At 46.5% G+C, this 22,500-nt stretch overlaps 1 protein-coding gene across 1 annotated transcript in view; it reads right to left on the bottom strand.

Moving 5' to 3' along the window:
- The window catches only part of LOC135538424 (uro-adherence factor A-like), a 172,957-nt gene that overhangs the window by 20,213 nt on the left and 130,244 nt on the right, over positions 1 to 22,500 (bottom strand). Inside the window, exon 4 of the mRNA XM_064964322.1 lies at positions 18,968 to 19,270. Within this exon, the coding sequence (XP_064820394.1) occupies positions 18,968 to 19,270 (303 nt within the window). The remainder of the gene's footprint in view (positions 1 to 18,967; positions 19,271 to 22,500) is intronic.

Raw genomic sequence — 22,500 nt, 5'->3', positions numbered from 1 at the left:
AGATTGAGAGAAGGAGAGGAGGAGAGAGAGGAGAGGAGAAGAGAGAGAGAGAGAGAGAGAGGAGAGGAGAGGACAAGAGGGAGAGAGAGAATGAGAGAGAGAATGAATGAGAGAGAGAGAGAGTAGAGGAGAGGAGAGGAGAGGAGAGAGGAGAGGGGAGAGGAGAGGAGAGAGGACAAGAGAGGAGAGGAGAGGGAGAGGAGAGGAGAGGGAGAGGAGAGGAGAGGAGAGGAGAGGGGAGGGGAGAGGAGAGGGAGAGAGGACAAGAGAGGAGAGGAGAGGAGAGGAGAGAGAGGACAAGAGAGGAGAGGAGAGGAGAGGAGAGGAGAGGAGAGGAGAGGAGAGGAGAGGAGAGGAGAGGAGAGGAGAGGAGAGGAGAGGAGAGGACAAGAGAGAATGAGAGAGAGAGTGACAGAGAGAATGAGAGAGAGAGAGAGAAAGAGAGCAGAGGAGGAGAGAGAGAGGAGAGGAGAAGAGAGAGAGAGAGAGGAGAGGAGAGGACAAGAGGGAGAGAGAGAATGAATGAGAGAGAGAGAGGAGAGGAGAGGAGAGGAGAGGAGAGGAGAGGAGAGGAGAGGAGAGGAGAGGAGAGGAGAGGAGAGGAGAGGAGAGGAGAGACAAGTTAGTTTCACCACAACATATTGTAATATAACAGGTATAGAGAGTTTCACCACAACAGATTGTAATATAACAGGTATGGACAGTGACCTTGTCTGTATTTAGTCTATAGTCATAGCAGACAAAAAGCTTGTGACTCTACACACTTGTTGGATGCATTTGCTGTTTGTTGTGGTTGTGTTTCAGATTATTTTGTGCCCAGTAGAAATTAATGGTAAATAATGTATTGTGTCATTTTGGAGTCACTTTTATTGTAAATAAGAATAGACTATGTTTATGAACAATTCTACATTAACGTGGATGCTACCATGGTTACGGATAATCACGAATAAATCTTGAATAATGATGAATGAGAAAGTGACATAGGCATAAATATCATAGCACCCCCCCCCCCCCCCAAAAAAAACAAATATGCTAACCTCCCCAGTTATTGGGAATGGTGAGAGGTTAGCATGTTTTAGGGGCATGATTTTTGTGTTGAAGGGCAGATACGCAGTGAGAACCCTCCATGACACTCAACAGGATGTGTTGAAGGACAGAAACACAGTGAGAACCCTCCATGACACTCAACAGGATGTGTTGAGACACAGTGAGAACCCTCCATGACACTCAACAGGATGTGTTGAGACACAGTGAGAACCCTCCATGACACTCAACAGGATGTGTTGAGACACAGTGAGGACCCTCCAAGTATCTCATGTTACCCCTGGTAGCAGCTTGATGTTTGTGTTGTCTCCTCAGAGTATCTCTTGTTACCTCTGGAAGCAGCTTGATGTTTGTGTTGTCTCCTCAGAGTATCTCATGTTACCACTGGAAGCAGTTTGATGTTTGTGTTGTCTCCTCAGAGTATCTCATGTTACCACTGGAAGCAGCTTGATGTTTTTGTTGTTTTTGTTGATTTAGCAGGAAGCTGAGTAGTGTTTATTTCTCAGATTAGGCAGGAAGCTGAGTAGTGTTTATATATCAGATTTAGCAGGAAGCTGAGTAGTGTTTATATACCAGATTTAGCAGGAAGCTGAGTAGTGTTTATTTACCAGATTTAGCAGGAAGCTGAGTAGTGTTTATTTACCAGATTTAGCAGGAAGCTGAGTAGTGTTTATTTACCAGATTTAGCAGGAAGCTGAGTAGTGTTTATTTACCAGATTTAGCAGGAAGCTGAGTAGTGTTTATTTACCAGATTTAGCAGGAAGCTGAGTAGTGTTTATTTACCAGATTTAGCAGGAAGCTGAGTAGTGTTTATTTACCAGATTTAGCAGGAAGCTGAGTAGTGTTTATTTACCAGATTTAGCAGGAAGCTGAGTAGTGTTTATTTACCAGATTTAGCAGGAAGCTGAGTAGTGTTTATTTACCAGATGTAGCAGGAAGCTGAGTAGTGTTTATATACCAGATTTAGCAGGAAGCTGAGTAGTGTTTATATATCAGATTTAGCAGGAAGCTGAGTAGTGTTTATATACCAGATTTTGCAGGAAGCTGAGTAGTGTTTATATACCAGATTTAGCAGGAAGCTGAGTAGTGTTTATATATCAGATTTAGCAGGAAGCTGAGTAGTGTTTATATACCAGATTTAGCAGGAAGCTGAGTAGTGTTTATTTCTCAGATTTAGCAGGAAGCTGAGTAGTGTTTATTTACCAGATTTAGCAGGAAGCTGAGTAGTGTTTATTTACCAGATTTAGCAGGAAGCTGAGTAGTGTTTATTTACCAGATTTAGCAGGAAGCTGAGTAGTGTTTATTTACCAGATTTAGCAGGAAGCTGAGTAGTGTTTATTTACCAGATTTAGCAGGAAGCTGAGTAGTGTTTATTTACCAGATTTAGCAGGAAGCTGAGTAGTGTTTATTTACCAGATTTAGCAGGAAGCTGAGTAGTGTTTATTTACCAGATTTAGCAGGAAGCTGAGTAGTGTTTATATACCAGATTTAGCAGGAAGCTGAGTAGTGTTTATTTACCAGATTTAGCAGGAAGCTGAGTAGTGTTTATTTACCAGATTTAGCAGGAAGCTGAGTAGTGTTTATTTACCAGATTTAGCAGGAAGCTGAGTAGTGTTTATATATCAGATTTAGCAGGAAGCTGAGTAGTGTTTATTTACCAGATTTATTGAAGAGATTTTGTTTTCACAAGGCACGTGGTGAAATGTCCTAGAAAATGGAGTAGATTTGGTGTGTGTGTGTGTGTGTGTGTGTGTGTGTGTGTGTGTGTGTGTGTGTGTGTGTGTGTGTGTGTGTGTGTGTGTGTGTGTGTGTGTGTGTGTACTGTAATTGTCATGTGGTGGAGGGGCTATGAGTTGTTTACAAAATGTAGTTGCGTTGATATACTCAGTATCCTCCTCTTCACTGAAGACAAGATCTGGGTTTTACTGACTCTCTCCTCATCTCTGGGTCAGATCTGGGTTTTACTGACCCTCTCCTCATCTCCTCATCTCTGGGTCAGATCTGGGTTTTACTGACTCTCTCCTCATCTCTGGGTCAGATCTGGGTTTTACTGACCCTCTCCTCATCTCCTCATCTCTGGGTCAGATCTGGGTTTTACTGACCCTCTCCTCATCAACCAGGTCAGATCTGGGTTTTACTGACTCTCTCCTCATCTCTGGGTCAGATCTGGGTTTTACTGACTCTCTCCTCATCTCTGGGTCAGATCTGGGTTTTACTGACTCTCTCCTCATCTCTGGGTCAGATCTGGGTTTTACTGACTCTCTCCTCATCTCTGGGTCAGATCTGGGTTTTACTGACCCTCTCCTCATCTCTGGGTCAGATCTGGGTTTTACTGACTCTCTCCTCATCTCTGGGTCAGATCTGGGTTTTACTGACTCTCTCCTCATCTCTGGGTCAGATCTGGGTTTTACTGACTCTCTCCTCATCTCTGGGTCAGATCTGGGTTTTACTGACTCTCTCCTCATCTCTGGGTCAGATCTGGGTTTTACTGACCCTCTCCTCATCTCTGGGTCAGATCTGGGTTTTACTGACCCTCTCCTCATCAACCAGGTCAGATCTGGGTTTTACTGACTCTCTCCTCATCTCTGGGTCAGATCTGGGTTTTACTGACTCTCTCCTCATCTCTGGGTCAGATCTGGGTTTTACTGACCCTCTCCTCATCTCTGGGTCAGATCTGGGTTTTACTGACTCTCTCCTCATCTCTGGGTCAGATCTGGGTTTTACTGACCCTCTCCTCATCTCTGGGTCAGATCTGGGTTTTACTGACTCTCTCCTCATCTCTGGGTCAGATCTGGGTTTTACTGACCCTCTCCTCATCTCTGGGTCAGATCTGGGTTTTACTGACCCTCTCCTCATCAACCAGGTCAGATCTGGGTTTTACTGACTCTCTCCTCATCTCTGGGTCAGATCTGGGTTTTACTGACTCTCTCCTCATCTCTGGGTCAGATCTGGGTTTTACTGACTCTCTCCTCATCTCTGGGTCAAATCTGGGTTTTACTGACTCTCTCCTCTCTCCTCATCAACCAGGTCAGATCTGGGTTTTACTGACTCTCTCCTCATCTCTGGGTCAGATCTGGGTTTTACTGACTCTCTCCTCATCTCTGGGTCAGATCTGGGTTTTACTGACCCTCTCCTCATCTCTGGGTCAGATCTGGGTTTTACTGACCCTCTCCTCATCTCTGGGTCAGATCTGGGTTTTACTGACCCTCTCCTCATCTCTGGGTCAGATCTGGGTTTTACTGACCCTCTCCTCATCTCTGGGTCAGATCTGGGTTTTACTGACCCTCTCCTCATCAACCAGGTCAGATCTGGGTTTTACTGACCCTCTCCTCATCTCTGGGTCAGATCTGGGTTTTACTGACTCTCTCCTCATCTCTGGGTCAGATCTGGGTTTTACTGACTCTCTCCTCATCTCTGGGTCAGATCTGGGTTTTACTGACTCTCTCCTCATCTCTGGGTCAGATCTGGGTTTTACTGACTCTCTCCTCATCTCTGGGTCAGATCTGGGTTTTACTGACTCTCTCCTCATCTCTGGGTCAGATCTGGGTTTTACTGACTCTCTCCTCATCTCTGGGTCAGATCTGGGTTTTACTGACCCTCTCCTCATCTCTGGGTCAGATCTGGGTTTTACTGACTCTCTCCTCATCTCTGGGTCAGATCTGGGTTTTACTGACTCTCTCGTCATCTCTGGGTCAGATCTGGGTTTTACTGACTCTCTCCTCATCTCTGGGTCAGATCTGGGTTTTACTGACTCTCTCCTCATCTCTGGGTCAGATCTGGGTTTTACTGACTCTCTCCTCATCTCTGGGTCAGATCTGGGTTTTACTGACCCTCTCCTCATCTCTGGGTCAGATCTGGGTTTTACTGACCCTCTCCTCATCAACCAGGTCAGATCTGGGTTTTACTGACTCTCTCCTCATCTCTGGGTCAGATCTGGGTTTTACTGACTCTCTCCTCATCTCTGGGTCAGATCTGGGTTTTACTGACTCTCTCCTCATCTCTGGGTCAGATCTGGGTTTTACTGACTCTCTCCTCATCAACCAGGTCAGATCTGGGTTTTACTGACTCTCTCCTCATCTCTGGGTCAGATCTGGGTTTTACTGACTCTCTCCTCATCTCTGGGTCAGATCTGGGTTTTACTGACTCTCTCCTCATCTCTGGGTCAGATCTGGGTTTTACTGACTCTCTCCTCATCAACCAGGTCAGATCTGGGTTTTACTGACTCTCTCCTCATCTCTGGGTCAGATCTGGGTTTTACTGACCCTCTCCTCATCTCTGGGTCAGATCTGGGTTTTACTGACTCTCTCCTCATCTCTGGGTCAGATCTGGGTTTTACTGACCCTCTCCTCATCAACCAGATCAGATCTGGGTTTTACTGACCCTCTCCTCATCAACCAGGTCAGATCTGGGTTTTACTGACCCTCTCCTCTCTCCTCATCAATCAGGTCAGATCTGGGTTTTACTGACCCTCTCCTCATCAACCAGGTCAGATCTGGGTTTTACTGACCCTCTCCTCTCTCCTCATCAACCAGATCAGATCTGGGTTTTACTGACCCTCTCCTCATCAACCAGGTCAGATCTGGGTTTTACTGACCCTCTCCTCTCTCCTCATCAACCAGGTCAGCTCTGGGTTTTACTGACTCTCTCCTCTCTCCTCATCAACCAGGTCAGATCTGGGTTTTACTGACTCTCTCCTCATCAACCAGGTCAGTTCTGGGTTTTACTGACCCTCTACTCTCTCCTCATCAACCAGGTCAGATCTGGGTTTTATGACTCTCTCCTCATCAACCAGGTTAGATCTGGGTTTTACTGACCCTCTCCTCATCAACCAGGTCAGATCTGGGTTTTACTGACCCTCTCCTCATCAACCAGGTCAGATCTGGGTTTTACTGACCCTCTCCTCTCTCCTCATCAACCAGGTCAGTTCTGGGGTTTACTGACCCTCTCCTCTCTCCTCATCAACCAGGTCAGCTCTGGGTTTTATTGACCCTCTCCTCTCTCCTCATCAACCAGGTCAGATCTGGGTTTTACTGACTCTCTCCCCTCTCCTCATCAACCAGGTCAGATCTGGGTTTTATGACTCTCTCCTCATCAACCAGGTTAGATCTGGGTTTTACTGACCCTCTCCTCATCAACCAGGTCAGATCTGGGTTTTACTGACCCTCTCCTCATCAACCAGGTCAGATCTGGGTTTTACTGACCCTCTCCTCTCTCCTCATCAACCAGGTCAGTTCTGGGGTTTACTGACCCTCTCTCCTCATCAACCAGGTCAGCTCTGGGTTTTATTGACCCTCTCCTCTCTCCTCATCAACCAGGTCAGATCTGGGTTTTACTGACTCTCTCCCCTCTCCTCATCAACCAGGTCAGATCTGGGTTTTACTGACCCTCTCCTCATCAACCAGGTCATATCTGGGTTTTACTGACCCTCTCCTCATCAACCAGGTCAGATCTGGGTTTTACTGACTCTCTCCCCTCTCCTCATCAACCAGGTCAGATCTGGGTTTTATGACTCTCTCCTCATCAACCAGGTCAGATCTGGGTTTTACTGACCCTCTCCTCTCTCCTCATCAACCAGGTCAGATCTGGGTTTTACTGACCCTCTCCTCTCTCCTCCTCAACCAGGTCAGCTCTGGGTTAAACTGATACCCTCTCATCTCCACATCAGCCAGGTCAGATCTGGGTTAAACTGATACCCTCTCCTCTCTCCGCATCAACCAGGTCAGATCTGGGTTTTACTGACCCTCTCCTCTCTCCTCATCAACCAGGTCAGATCTGGGTTTTACTGACCCTCTCCTCTCTCCTCATCAACCAGGTCAGATCTGGGTTTTACTGACCCTCTCCTCTCTCCTCATCAACCAGGTCAGATCTGGGTTTTTACTGACCCTCTCCTCTCTCCTCATCAACCAGGTCAGATCTGGGTTTTACTGACCCTCTCCTCTCTCCTCATCAACCAGGTCAGATCTGGGTTTTACTGACCCTCTTCTCATCAACCAGGTCAGATCTGGGTTTTAATGACCCTCTCTTCTCTCCTCATCAACCAGGTCAGATCTGGGTTTTACTGACCCTCTTCTCTCTCCTCATCAACCAGGTCAGTTCTGGGTTTTACTGACCCTCTCCTCTCTCCTCATCAACCAGGTCAGATCTGGGTTTTACTGACCCTCTCCTCATCAACCAGGTCAGATCTGGGTTTTACTGTCACTCTCCTCATCAACCAGGTCAGTTCTGGGTTTTACTGACCCTCTACTCTCTCCTCATCAACCAGGTCAGATCCAGCCAGTCTTCTGTGGAGTATAATCCAGCCAGTCTTCTGTAGAGTGTTATCCAGCCAGCTAATCTGTAGAGTGTAATCCAGCCAGTTATTCTGTAGAGTGTAATCCAGCCAGTTATTCTGTAGAGTGTAATCCAGCCAGTTATTCTGTAGAGTGTAATCCAGCCAGCTATTCTGTAGAGTGTAATCCAGCCAGTTCTTCTGTAGAGTGTAATCCAGCCTGTTCTTCTGTGGAGTGTAATCCAGCCAGTCTTCTGTAGAGTGTAATCCAGCCAGTCTTCTGTAGAGTGTAATCCAGCGAGTCTTCTGTAGAGTGTAATCCAGCGAGTCTTCTGTAGAGTGTAATCCAGCCAGTCTTCTGTAGAGTGTAATCCAGCCAGTCTTCTGTAGAGTGTAATCCAGCCAGTCTTCTGTAGAGTGTAATCCAGCCAGTCTTCTGTAGAGTGTAATCCAGCCAGTCTTCTGTAGAGTATAATCCAGCCAGTCTTCTGTAGAGTGTAATCCAGACAGTCTTCTGTAGAGTGTAATCCAGCCAGTCTTCTGTAGAGTGTAATCCAGCCAGTCTTCTGTAGAGTGTAATCCAGCCAGTCGTCTGTAGAGTGTAATCCAGACAGTCTTCTGTAGAGTGTAATCCAGCCAGTCTTCTGTAGAGTGTAATCCAGCCTGTAACCCAGAAAGGCCTTCTGTTCTCCGTGCTATTGAAGGCCAGTTCCCATGGAAACAAGCTAAAATGGAAATTTGTGCATTGGGAATGGAGTGGTGGAGGAGACGAGGGGTGGAGGAGACGAGCGGTGGAGGAGACGAGCGGTGGAGGAGACGAGCGGTGGAGGAGACGAGGGGTGGAGGAGACGAGGGGTGGAGGAGACGAGGGGTGGAGGAGACGAGGGGTGGAGGAGACGAGCGGTGGAGGAGACGAGCGGTGGAGGAGACGAGCGGTGGAGGAGACGAGGGAGGGCATCCATTTACCTCCACTTTTTTCAAGACAGCAGCCCAATAACAATGTCCTTCTCTGGAGTGGCCCGCTGCCTGCTGGACCCTCAACCTTCTTCCTCCCCCCTCACCTCCCCCATGACCTTCTACCTTCTTCCCACCTCACGTCCCCCTCGACCTCCAACCTTCCTCCCCCCTCACCTCCCCAATGACCTCCAACCTTCTTCCTCCCCCCTCACCTCCCCCATGACCCCCAACCTTCCTCCCACTGGGTTCTGGAGTGGTTCTGTTTAAAGGGTTCTATTTAAAGGGTTCTGGAGTGGTTCTGTTTAAAGGGTTCTATTTAAAGGGTTCTGGTGTGGTTCTGTTTAAAGGGTTCTATTTAAAGGGTTCTGGTGTGGTTCTGTTTAAAGGGTTCTATTTAAAGGGTTCTGGAGTGGTTCTGTTTAAAGGGTTCTATTTAAAGGGTCCTGGTGTGGTTCTGTTTAAAGGGTTCTATTTAAAGGGTTCTGGTGTGGTTCTGTTCGAAAGGTTCTGGTGTGGTTTTGATTAAAGGGTTCTATTTATTTCACTTCTTTTGACCAGAGACCTATGGGCACAAGGCACCCTATTCCCTACAGAGTGCACTTCTTTTGACCAGAGACCTATGAGCACAAGGCACCCTATTCCCTACAGAGTGCACTTCTTTTGACCAGAGACCTATGGGCACAAGGCACCCTATTCCCTACAGAGTGCGCTTCTTTTGACCAGAGACCTATGAGCACAAGGCACCCTATTCCCTACAGAGTGCACTTCTTTTGACCAGAGACCTATGGGCACAAGGCACCCTATTCCCTACAGAGTGCTCTTCTTTTGACCAGAGCTCTATGGGGGAATAGGGTGCCATTTGGTACAGCCAGTCTTCTATTAACTTTCACAGTAGCGTCACTCTGTCTCTGTCTACCAAGGTCAACAAACCAGAACTACTACTATTAGTGGCCAGCTGAGACCAGAGACACAACAGGGATTCTATTAAAGAACTTTATCTCAACAGACAATAGCTGAAAGCACTCGGAAAAGCCATATAGTTATAATGTGATGTTCACAGGCAACATGTCTTACATTCCATGAAAGAGAGGAGGGAAGAGGAGAGGAGAGAGGAGGGAAGAGGAGAGAGGAGGGAAGAGGAGAGAGGAGGGAAGAGGAGAGGAGAGAGGAGGGAAGAGGAGAGGAGAGAGAAGGGAAGAGGAGAGGAGGGAATAGGAGAGGAGGAGAGGAGGGAATAGGAGAGGGAAGAGGAGAGGAGAGAGGAGGAAAGGAGAGAGGAGGGAAGAGGAGAGGAGAGAGGAGGGAAGAGGAGAGGAGAGAGGAGGAAAGGAGAGAGGAGGGAAGAGGAGAGGAGAGAGGAGGAAAGGAGAGAGGAGGGAAGAGGAGAGGAGGGAGAGGAGGGAAGAGGAGAGGGAGGGAAGAGGAGACGAGAGAGAGGGAAGAGGAGAGGAGGGAAGAGGAGAGGAGGGAAGAGGAGAGGAGAGAGGAGGGAAGAGGAGAGGAGGAAAGGAGAGAGGAGGGAAGGGAGAGGAGGGAAGAGGAGAGGGAGAGAGGAGGGAAGAGGAGAGGAGGGAAGAGGAGAGGAGAGAGGAGGGAAGAGGAGAGGAGAGAGGAGGGAAGAGGAGAGGAGGAAGAGGAGAGGAGGAGGGAAGAGGAGAGGAGGGAAGAGGAGAGGAGGGAAGAGGAGAGGAGGAAAGGAGAGAGGAGGAAAGGAGAGAGGAGGGAAGAGGAGAGGAGAGAGCAGGGAAGAGGAGAGGAGGAGAGGAGAGAGGAGGGAAGAGGAGAGGAGAGAGGAGGGAAGAGGAGAAGAGGAGAGGAGAGGAGGAGAGGAAAGAGGAGGGAAGAGGAGAGGAGAGAGGAGGGAAGAGGAGAGGAGAGAGGAGGGAAGGGTAGAGAAGAGGAGAGAAGAGTAGAGAAGAGGAGAGGAGAGAAGAGGGAAGAGGAGAGGAGGGCAGAGGAGGGGAGAGGAGAGACGAGGGCAGAGGAGAGAGGAGGGAAGAGGAGAGGGGAGGGGAGAGGAGAGGAGAGGAGAGGAGAGGAGAGGAGAGGAGGAAAGGAGAGGAGAGACGATGGCAGAGGAGAGGAGGAGAGGAGGGAAGAGGAGAGAAGAGGAGAGAAGAGGAGGGCAGAGGAGAGGAGGAGAGGAGAGAGGAGGGAAGAGGAGAGAAGAGGAGAGAAGAGGAGGGAAGAGGAGGGAAGAGAGGAGAGAGGAGGGCAGAGGAGAGGAGAGGAGAGAGGAGGGGAGAGAAGAGAAGAGGAGAGAGGAGCAAAGAGGAGAGGAGGAGAAAAGAGGATCGTAGAGAGGATGGAAGAGGGGAGGAGAGAGGAGGGCAGAGAAGAGGAGAGAAGTGGATAGTAGAGAGGAGGGAAGAGGGGAGGAGAGAGGAGGAGGGAATAGGAGAGGAGAGAAGGAGGGAATAGGAGAGGAGAGAGGGGGCAGACTAGCTTTGGCAATGTTAACATGTGTTTCCCATGCCAATAAAGCACCTTGAATTGAATGAGAAAGAGAGGAGGTGAGAGGGTGGCAGAGGAAACGAGAAAGGAGGAGAGGAGAGGGCATAGGGGAGGAGAGCAGAGGAGAGGAGAGAGGAGGGTAGAGGAGGAGAGCGGAGGAGGGCAGAGGAGTAGAGAAAGGAGGAGAGAGGAGGGTAGTAGAGTGTAGGGGAGAGGAGAGAGGAGGGTAGAGGAGAGAGGAGGAGGAGAGGAGAGCAGAGGAGAGGAGAGCAGAGGAGAGGAAAGGAAAGGAGAGGAGAGAGGATATAACAGCCTGGATCCTGGTCCAGCAGTTTGTCTCCAGCTAGTCTGTTTGTTATCGTTTGTCGTGTCAACAATGTTACTCACAGCCGGAGAGAGTAGAGAGGGAAACACACTGCAGAGAGAGATAGAGATGGAGGGGGTGAGGGAAGAGAGATAGAAAGAGAGGCAGGAAGAGATAGGAGGGAGAAGGAGGAGAGTGATAAGGGGAGACGAGAAGAGAGAAAGGAGGGAGAAGGAGGAGAGAGGGAGGAGAGTGATACGGGGAGAAAGGAAGAGAGATAGAGAGAGATGGAATGAGAGAGGTAGAGCTGAGGTGGTTTTTCTCTGTGTTTATCATTCTCATCCTATCATGGGGTTGTATATAGAGGGACAGTCATTACTACTCTGTGATGTAGAGGGACAGTCATTACTACTCTGTGATATAGAGGGACAGTCATTACTACTCTGTGATATAGAGGGACAGTCATTACTACTCTGTGATGTAGAGGGACAGTCATTACTACTCTGTGATATAGAGGGACAGTCATTACAACTCTGTGATATAGAGGGACAGTCATTACTACTCTGTGATGTAGAGGGACAGTCATTACTACTCTGTGGGATTGTATATAGAAGGACAGTCATTACTACTCTGTGGGGTTGTATATAGAGGGACAGTCATTACTACTCTGTGATATAGAGGGACAGTCATTACTACTCTGTGGGATTGTATATAGAAGGACAGTCATTACTACTCTGTGATATAGAGGGACAGTCATTACTACTCTGTGATGTAGATCATTACTACTCTGTGATATAGAGGGACAGTCATTACTACTCTGTGATGTAGAGGGACAGTCATTACTACTCTGTGATATAGAGGGACAGTCATTACTACTCTGTGATATAGAGGGACAGTCATTACTACTCTGTGATATAGAGGGACAGTCATTACTACTCTGTGGGGTTGTATATAGAGGGACAGTCATTACTACTCTGTGATATAGAGGGACAGTCATTACTACTCTGTGATGTAGAGGGACAGTCATTACTACTCTGTGATATAGAGGGACAGTCATTACTACTCTGTGGGGTTGTATATAGAAGGACAGTCATTACTACTCTGTGATATAGAGGGACAGTCATTACTACTCTGTGATATAGAGGGACAGTCATTACTACTCTGTGATGTAGAGGGACAGTCATTACTACTCTGTGATGTAGAGGGACAGTCATTACTACTCTGTGATGTAGAGGGACAGTCATTACTACTCTGTGATATAGAGGGACAGTCATTACTACTCTGTGGGGTTGTATATAGAAGGACAGTCATTACTACTCTGTGAAATAGAGGGACAGTCATTACTACTCTGTGATATAGAGGGACAGTCATTACTACTCTGTGGGGTTGTATATAGAAGGACAGTCATTACTACTCTGTGATATAGAGGGACAGTCATTACTACTCTGTGATATAGAGGGACAGTCATTACTACTCTGTGATGTAGAGGGACAGTCATTACTACTCTGTGATGTAGAGGGACAGTCATTACTACTCTGTGATGTAGAGGGACAGTCATTACTACTCTGTGATGTAGAGGGACAGTCATTACTACTCTGTGGGGTTGTATATAGAGGGACAGTCATTACTACTCTGTGAAATAGAGGGACAGTCATTACTACTCTGTGATATAGAGGGACAGTCATTACTACTCTGTGATATAGAAGGACAGTCATTACTACTCTGTGATATAGAGGGACAGTCATTACTACTCTGTGGGGTTGTATATAGAGGGACAGTCATTACTACTCTGTGATATAGAGGGACAGTCATTACTACTCTGTGGGGTTGTATATAGAGGGACAGTCATTACTACTCTGTGATATAGAGGGACAGTCATTACTACTCTGTGATATAGAGGGACAGTCATTACTACTCTGTGATATAGAGGGACAGTCATTACTACTCTGTGGGGTTGTATATAGAGGGACAGTCATTACTACTCTGTGATATAGAGGGACAGTCATTACTACTCTGTGGGGTTGTATATAGAGGGACAGTCATTACTACTCTGTGATATAGAGGGACAGTCATTACTACTCTGTGATGTAGAGGGACAGTCATTACTACTCTGTGATATAGAGGGACAGTCATTACTACTCTGTTGTGCTAGATTGTAGACTGTCCGTCATTCATTGCTGTCTGTCTGTCTGTCTGTCTGTCTCTCTCTGTCTGTCTCTCTCTCTCTGTCTGCCTCTCTGTCTGTCTGTCTGTCTGTCTGTCTGTCTGTCTGTCTGTCTGTCTGTCTGTCTCTGTCTGTCTGTCTGTCTGTCTGTCTGTCTGTCTGTCTGTCTGTCTCTGTCTGTCTGTCTGTCTGTCTGTCTGTCTGTCTGTCTGTCTGTCTGTCTCTGTCTGTCTGTCTGTCTGTCTGTCTGTCTGTCTGTCTGTCTGTCTGTCTGTCTCTCTGTCTCTGCTATTCCCCCTACTACCACTAGAGGACAGTGTGGACTAAACCCTCCATCACCTCCACACTTCATGTCACACACTCATCTTCTTTGTGTGTGTTTTTTTTCTCCATTTATACACATAGGTTTGTCCCAAATGGCACCCTATTCTCTTGACAATACACTGTTGTGCTCAGAAGAAGTGCACTCGACAGGGTGTCACTTGGGACTCCAGAGCTGCTGGTAAACCTATGAATTTATATGGATCATGCAGTGCAACAGCTGAATATTCACTGAGGAAATATGACCGTATTTTAAAAGCACTTCCTAGTGAATGGTGTAAACACAGACAGTAGCGGCCAGCTCTGTCCCTCCCTCCCGGGGGGGTGGGGGCACTAACGTGGGCACGGCGCCCATCTCCTTTATGTCCTGCCAGACTAGCAGTTTGAAATGCTCCCCGGAGCCACGACACATGCAGGCTCTCCATGCCAAGGAGTGTGTGTGTGTGTATGTGTGTGTGTGTGTTTGTTTGTTTGTTTGCATACATTGACATACAATGCACACAGTGGAATCGCTGTTGACTGCTCCAATAGACCCCATCCCCTTCTACATCATCTGGCCCCTGAGTTTACAGTTGTAAGAAATCACAACAGCTCCAATCCTAGGGAGTTTAGAGAGCAGAGAGGAAGAGGAGGAGTAGGAGGGAGTTTAGAGAGCAGGGAGGAGGGAGTTTAGAGAGCAGAGAGGAAGAGGAGTAGGAGGAGGGAGTTTAGAGGGCAGAGAGGAAGAGGAGTAGGAGGAGGGAGTTTAGAGGGCAGAGAGGAAGAGGAGGAGGGAGTTTAGAGAGCAGAGAGGAAGAGGAGGAGGAGGAGTAGGCGGGAGTTTAGAGGGCAGAGAGGAAGAGGAGTAGGAGGAGGGAGTTTAGAGAGCAGAGAGGAAGAGGAGTAGGAGGAGGGAGTTTAGAGAGCAGAGAGGAAGAGGAGTAGGAGGAGGGAGTTTAGAGGGCAGAGAGGAAGAGGAGGAGGAGGAGGGAGTTTAGAGAGCAGAGAGGAAGAGGAGGAGGAGGAGTAGGCGGGAGTTTAGAGGGCAGAGAGGAAGAGTAGTATAGTAGCAGTATAGTAGCAGTATAGTAGCAGTATAGTAGTAACAGTGTAGCACCTCTCTCCTACTGTAAGGCTGTAGTAGTATAGTTGCAGTATAGTAGCAGTATAGTAGTAACAGTGTAGTACCTCTCTCCTACTGTAAGGCTGTAGTAGTATAGTAGTAGTATAGTAGCAGTATAGTAGCAGTATAGTAGTAACAGTGTATTACCTCTCTCCTACTGTAAGGCTGTAGTAGTATGGTAGCAGTATAGTAGCAGTATAGTAGCAGTATAGTAGTAACAGTGTCGTACCTCTCTCCTACTGTAAGGCTGTAGTAGTATGGTAGCAGTATAGTAGCAGTATAGTAGCAGTATAGTAGTAACAGTGTAGTACCTCTCTCCTACTGTAAGGATGTCGTAGTATAGTAGCAGTATAGTAGTAACAGTGTAGTACCTCTCTCATTTAACATTTACATTTAAGTCATTTAGCAGACGCTCTTATCCAGAGCGACTTACAAATTGGTGAACAGTGTAGCACCTCTCTCCTACTGTAAGGCTGTAGTAGTATAGTAGCAGTATAGTAGCAGTATAGTAGTAACAGTGTAGTACCTCTCTCCTACTGTAAGGCTGTAGTAGTATAGTAGTAGTATAGTAGCAGTATAGTAGCAGTATAGTAGTAACAGTGTAGCACCTCTCTCCTACTGTAAGGCTGTAGTAGTATAGTAGCAGTACAGTAGCAGTATAGTAGTAACAGTGTAGTACCTCTCTCCTACTGTAAGGCTGTAGTAGTATAGTAGTAGTATAGTAGCAGTATAGTAGTAACAGTGTATTACCTCTCTCCTACTGTAAGGCTGTAGTAGTATAGTAGCAGTATAGTAGCAGTATAGTAGCAGTATAGTAGTAACAGTGTATTACCTCTCTCCTACTGTAAGGCTGTAGTAGTATAGTAGTAGTATAGTAACAGTATAGTAGCAGTATAGTAGTAACAGTGTAGCACCTCTCTCCTACTGTAAGGCTGTAGTAGTATGGTAGCAGTATAGTAGCAGTATAGTAGCAGTATAGTAGTAACAGTGTAGCGCCTCTCTCCTACTGTAAGGCTGTCGTAGTATAGTAGCAGTATAGTAGTAACAGTGTAGTACCTCTCTCCTACTGTAAGGATGTAGTAGGATAGTAGCAGTATAGTAGCAGTATAGTAGTAACAGTGTAGCACCTCTCTCCTACTGTAAGGCTGTAGTAGTATAGTAGCAGTATAGTAGCAGTATAGTAGTAACAGTGTAGTACCTCTCTCCTACTGTAAGGCTGTAGTAGTATAGTAGTAGTATAGTAGCAGTATAGTAGCAGTATAGTAGTAACAGTGTAGCACCTCTCTCCTACTGTAAGGCTGTAGAAGTATTGTAGCAGTATAGTAGCAGTATAGTAGTAACAGTGTAGCACCTCTCTCCTACTGTAAGGCTGTAGTAGTATAGTAGTAGTATAGTAGCAGTATAGCAGTAACAGTGTAGCACCTCTCTCCTACTGTAAGGTTGTGGTAGTATGGTAGTAGTATGGTAGCAGTATAGTAGCAGTATAGCAGTAACAGTGTAGCACCTCTCTCCTACTGTAAGGTTGTGGTAGTATGGTAGTAGTATAGTAGTAGTATAGTAGCAGTATAGTAGTAACAGTGTAGCACCTCTCTCCTACTGTAAGGCTGTAGCAGTATAGTAGTAGTATAGTAGCAGTATAGTAGCAGTATAGCAGTAACAGTGTGGCACCTCTCTCCTACTGTAAGGCTGCAGTAGTATAGTAGCAGTATAGTAGCAGTATAGTAGCAGTATAGTAGCAGTATAGCAGTAACAGTGTAGCACCTCTCTCCCACTGTAAGGTTGTGGTAGTATGGTAGTAGTATAGTAGTAGTATAGTAGCAGTATAGTAGTAACAGTGTAGCACCTCTCTCCTACTGTAAGGCTGTAGTAGTATAGTAGCAGTATAGTAGCAGTATAGTAGCAGTATAGCAGTAACAGTGTAGCACCTCTCTCCTACTGTAAGGCTGTAGTAGTATAGTAGTAGTATAGTAGTAGTATAGTAGCAGTATAGCAGTAACAGTGTAGCACCTCTCTCCTACTGTGAGGCTGTAGTAGTATAGTAGTAGTATAGTAGTAGTATAGTAGCAGTATAGCAGTAACAGTGTAGCACCTCTCTCCTACTGTAAGGCTGTAGTAGTATAGTAGTAGTATAGTAGCAGTATAGTAGCAGTATAGTAGCAGTATAGTAACAGTGTAGCAGTAACAGTGTAGCACCTCTCTCCTACTGTAAGGCTGTAGTAGTATAGTAGTAGTATAGTAGTAGTATGGTAGCAGTATAGTAGCAGTATAGCAGTAACAGTGTAGCACCTCTCTCCTACTGTAAGGCTGTAGTAGTATAGTAGTAGTATAGTAGTAGTATGGTAGCAGTATAGTAGCAGTATAGCAGTAACAGTGTAGCACCTCTCTCCTACTGTGAGGCTGTAGTAGTATAGTAGTAGTATAGTAGCAGTATAGCAGTAACAGTGTAGCACCTCTCTCCTACTGTGAGGCTGTAGTAGTATAGTAGTAGTATAGTAGTAGTATAATAGTAGTATAGTAGTAGTATAGTAGCAGTATAGCAGTAACAGTGTAGCACCTCTCTCCTACTGTAAGGCTGTAGTAGTATAGTAGTAGTATGGTAGCAGTATAGTAGCAGTATAGCAGTAACAGTGTAGCACCTCTCTCCTACTGTGAGGCTGTAGTAGTATAGTAGCAGTATAGTAGTAGTATAGTAGCAGTATAGTAGCAGTATAGTAGTAACAGTGTAGCACCTCTCTCCTACTGTAAGGCTGTAGCAGTATAGTAGCAGTATAGTAGCAGTATAGTAGTAACAGTGTAGCACCTCTCTCCTACTGTAAGGCTGTAGTAGTATAGTAGTAGTATAGTAGTAGTATAGTAGCAGTATAGCAGTAACAGTGTAGCACCTCTCTCCTACTGTAAGGCTGTAGCAGTATAGTAGTAGTATAGTAGCAGTATAGTAGCAGTATAGTAGTAACAGTGTAGCACCTCTCTCCTACTGTAAGGCTGTAGTAGTATAGTAGTAGTATAGTAGTAGTATAGTAGTAGTATAGTAGTAACAGTGTAGCACCTCTCTCCTACTGTGAGGCTGTAGTAGTATGGTAGCAGTATAGTAGCAGTATAGTAGTAACAGTGTAGCACCTCTCTCCTACTGTAAGGCTGTAGTAGTATAGTAGCAGTATAGTAGCGGTATAGTAGCAGTATTGTAGTAACAGTGTAGCACCTCTCTCCTACTGTAAGGCTGTAGTAGTATAGTAGCAGTATAGTAGTAGTATAGTAGCAGTATAGTAGTAACAGTGTAGCACCTCTCTCCTACTGTGAGGCTGTAGTAGTATAGTAGTAGTATAGTAGCAGTATAGCAGTAACAGTGTAGTACCTCTCTCCTACTGTAAGGCTGTAGTAGTATAGTAGTAGTATAGTAGTAGTATAGTAGCAGTATAGTAGCAGTATAGCAGTAACAGTGTAGCACCTCTCTCCTACTGTAAGGCTGTAGTAGTATAGTAGTAGTATAGTAGTAGTATAGTAGTAGTATAGTAGCAGTATAGTAGCAGTATAGCAGTAACAGTGTAGCACCTCTCTCCTACTGTAAGGCTGTAGTAGTATAGTAGCAGTATAGTAGCAGTATAGTAGCAGTATAGTAGCAGTATAGCAGTAACAGTGTAGCACCTCTCTCCTACTGTAAGGCTGTAGTAGTATAGTAGTAGTATAGTAGCAGTATAGTAGCAGTATAGTAGTAACAGTGTAGCACCTCTCTCCTACTGTGAGGCTGTAGTAGTATAGTAGTAGTATAGTAGTAGTATAGTAGTGGTATAGTAGTAGTATAGTAGTAGTATAGTAGTAGTATAGTAGTAACAGTGTAGCACCTCTCTCCTACTGTGAGGCTGTAGTAGTATAGTAGTAGTATAGTAGTAGTATAGTAGTAGTATAGTAGTAGTATAGTAGTAACAGTGTAGCACCTCTCTCCTACTGTAAGGCTGTAGTAGTATGGTAGTAGTATAGTAGCAGTATAGTAGCAGTATAGTAGTAACAGTGTAGCACCTCTCTCCTACTGTAAGGCTGTAGTAGTATGGTAGTAGTATAGTAGCAGTATAGTAGCAGTATAGTAGTAACAGTGTAGCACCTCTCTCCTACTGTGAGGCTGTAGTAGTATAGTAGTAGTATAGTAGTAGTATAGTAGTAGTATAGTAGTAGTATAGTAGTAACAGTGTAGCACCTCTCTCCTACTGTAAGGCTGTAGTAGTATGGTAGTAGTATAGTAGCAGTATAGTAGCAGTATAGTAGTAACAGTGTAGCACCTCTCTCCTACTGTGAGGCTGTAGTAGTATAGTAGTAGTATAGTAGCAGTATAGTAGCAGTATAGTAGTAACAGTGTAGCACCTCTCTCCTACTATGAGGCTGTAGCACCGCCCCTCCCGACCCTCTATTGGTCCGGAGGTTGATGGAGGATGTCTGTAGAGGAGGAGGAGAGGAGGAGCTCCCTGGAGCTGCGCTACCCGACACCACCTTTTGTCCACCGGTCATGTGCGCTGTCACCATGGCAACGGGAGCTGTCTTGGCGACCGGGTTGGCCGGTAGAACGGAGATGGAGATGCTTTGTGAGGAGGGAGGAGGAGGAGGCTTGATGAGGGAGAGGGGCTTGGTGGTCCCTCCTACGGGACAACTTCTAACAGACAGCTTCTTCTGTTGAGGGGAGGGAGGGAGGGAGGAGAGAGAGGGGAGGGAGGAGAGAGAAGGGAGGAGGGAGGGAGGGGGAGGGAGAGAGGAGGGAGGGAGGGAGGGAGGGAGGGAGGGAGGGAAGGGAGGAGGGGGGGGAGGAGAGAGAGAGAGGGGAGGGAGGGAGGGAGGGAGGGAGGGGGAGAGAGAGGAGGGAGGGAGGGAGGGAAGGGAGGAGGGGAGGAGAGAGAGGAGGGGAGGAGAGAGAAGGGAGGAGGGGAGGAGAGGAGAGAGAGGGGAGGAGAGGGAGGGGTGGTCAGGAGGAGGGGGAGAGAGAGACATGGTTAGAAAAGAGAGATTAAACAGGAGTAGACACACAGTGGACTGGTCGTGTTGGTGACCTTAGCAGTGTTGCTCTACTCAACGTGCTACAGGTTGAATGGTGCTTCATCAGAGAACACCTTGGTGTTTAAACACAGTGCAGATGAAGCTCCACCTGAAGGAGAAACATCTAAACATTGATACAGATCCAGGACCAGACATAGAGACAGGCAGGTAATTAGACTGAGGTAGACTACCCCATCTACTCCCCTGTCTCTCTACCCCCTCTACTTCCCTGTCTCTCTACCCCCTCTACTCCCCTCTCTCTCTACTCCTCTATCTCTCTACTCCCCTGTCTCTCTACCCCCTCTACTTCCCTGTCTCTCTACTCCCCTGTCTCTCTACCCCCTCTTCTCCCCTGTCTCTCTACCCCTGTCTCTACTCCCCTCTCTCTCTACTCCCCTGTCTCTCTACTCCCCTGTCTCTCTACCCCCTCTACTCCCCTGTCTCTCTACACCCTCTACTCCCCTGTCTCTCTACACCCTCTACTCCCATGTCTCTCTACTCCCTCTACTCCCTCTACTCCCCTGACTCTCTACCCCCTCTACTCCCGTCTCTCTACTCCCCTGTCTCTCATCCCCCTCTACTCCCCTGTCTCTCTACACCCTCTACTCCCCTGTCTCTCTACACCCTCTACTCCCATGTCTCTCTACTCCCTCTACTCCCTCTACTCCCCTGTCTCTCTACCCCCTCTACTCCCCTCTCTCTCTACTCCCCTGTCTCTCTACCCCCTCCACTCCCCTGTCTCTCTACCCCCTCTACTCCCCTGTCTCTCTACCCCCTCCACTCCCCTGTCTCTCTACCCCCTCTACTTCCCTGTCTCTCTACCCCCTCTACTCCCCTGTCTCTCTACCCCCTCCACTCCCCTGTCTCTCTACCATCCACTCCCGTCTCTCTACTCAGTTAATACAATATATCTTCCAAAGCCTGTATATCTGGTTCCCTCTCCTTTACCCTGCTAGCACCACTAAAAGAACAGGCAGGCACTCTAAATATTTGATATTCCATTCCACCGCCCCGTTCTTATTTCAAAGCTCTCTGTTATGGTTTTCCATGGAGTACAGAGTGATGGGGGAGGGGTGCAGGGAGGGAGGAGAAAACAGCGGGGTGGGGGGGTCAATGCTTTTTAATTCTCCGCTGGGTTTCTGTCTAAAGGTGCCCGTATCCCTCTCAGACCAAACAGTTTGGGAACAGTTGGTGCCTATACAGTATTATTCAGTCACATCCGGTCCCGTTTTTAACCCCGCCCCCCTCCCCTCCTCGTCGGGAGATTGGTCAACAGAAGGGATTCTTCAATGAAGTGCCTGTTGTCATTCAACCAGGTATCCTTGGCAACAATGTCAAAATTATTGACAGATTTCTTGAGCTATCTTAGATTAATTCGGACTATTTTGAGGAAGTGATTACTGGCTCAAAATGGACAAACCGGTACTAATACCGATTTGTTTCTCGTTTTTCGATCGAAGGTCTTTTAAGGAAGTTATGCGAGCGCAATCGTTCGTTTTTTTTCTCTAAGGTCAGAGAGCCTGTTTATTTCTCTATTAGGTTAGGTCGGGGTGTGACTAGGGTGGGCATTCTCGTTTTTCTATTTCTTTGTTTGGCCGGGTATGGTTCCCAATCAGAGGCAGCTGTCTATCATTGTCTCTGATTGGGGATCATACTTAGGCAGCCCTTTTTCTACCTGTAGTTTGTGGGATCTTGTTTTATTTTGCATAGTTGCTGTTTAGCCCTGCATAACTTTACGTTGGGTTTTGCATTTATTTTTTATTTTTTTGCGGTGTCATTTAATAAAAAAGTCAAATGTACGCCTACCACGCTGCACCTTGGTCTAATCCATCTTTAAACGAACGTAACATGTTTGGCACCAGCCGTACCTCTCGCTCTCTTTTTCCTGTCTTTCTCTCTGTCCACTCTGTTCTACAGGCTTTAGTAAAAAGCTTTCCGAACACCTCCTGCCTCTTTCCTTGTGTGTCTCGCTGAGGGTTCTTTGAGTACCCCACAAATAGCTAACGCTCAGTTCACACTTACATTATCAGCTCAACTACTCCCAGAAAGAAATGACAGGATGTTCAGAACGAAAGAGTGACCGACCACTTCTGAAACATCTCGAGTCAATCTGTTACCTGTCCATTAGTTCAGTCTGTCTGAAACATCTCGAGTCATTCTGTTACCTGTCCATTAGTTCAGTCTGTCTGAAACATCTCAAGTCATTCTGTTACCTGTCCTGTAGTTCAGTCTGTCTGAAACATCTCGAGTCATTCTGTTACCTGTCCATTAGTTCAGTCTGTCTGAAACATCTCGAGTCAATCTGTTACCTGTCCATTAGTTCAGTCTGTCTGAAACATCTCAAGTCATTCTGTTACCTGTCCATTAGTTCAGTCTGTCTGAAACATCTCAAGTCATTCTGTTACCTGTCCATTAGTTCAGTCTGTCTGAAACATCTCAAGTCATTCTGTTACCTGTCCATTAGGTCAGTCTGTCTGAAACATCTCAAGTCATTCTGTTACCTGTCCATTAGTTCAGTCTGTCTGAAACATCTCGAGTCATTCTGTTACCTGTCCATTAGTTCAGTCTGTCTGAAACATCTCGAGTCATTCTGTTACCTGTCCATTAGTTCAGTCTGTCTGAAACATCTCGAGTCATTCTGTTACTTGTCCATTAGTTCAGTCTGTCTGAAACATCTCGAGTCATTCTGTTACCTGTCCATTAGTTCAGTCTGTCTGAAACATCTCCAGTCATTATGTTACCTGTCCATTAGTTCAGTCTGTCTGAAACATCTCGAGTCATTCTGTTACCTGTCCATTAGTTCAGTCTGTCTCCAGTCATTCTGTCTGCAGTGCAGTAGGTCCAGTCTGTCTCCAGTCATTCTGTCTGCA

This window comes from Oncorhynchus masou, unplaced genomic scaffold, assembly GCF_036934945.1.
Source record: "Oncorhynchus masou masou isolate Uvic2021 unplaced genomic scaffold, UVic_Omas_1.1 unplaced_scaffold_963, whole genome shotgun sequence".
Lineage (NCBI taxonomy): Eukaryota > Metazoa > Chordata > Actinopteri > Salmoniformes > Salmonidae > Oncorhynchus > Oncorhynchus masou.
The sequence above is the reverse complement of the archived record's forward strand: the minus strand, read 5'-3'. Positions and strand labels throughout refer to the sequence as shown.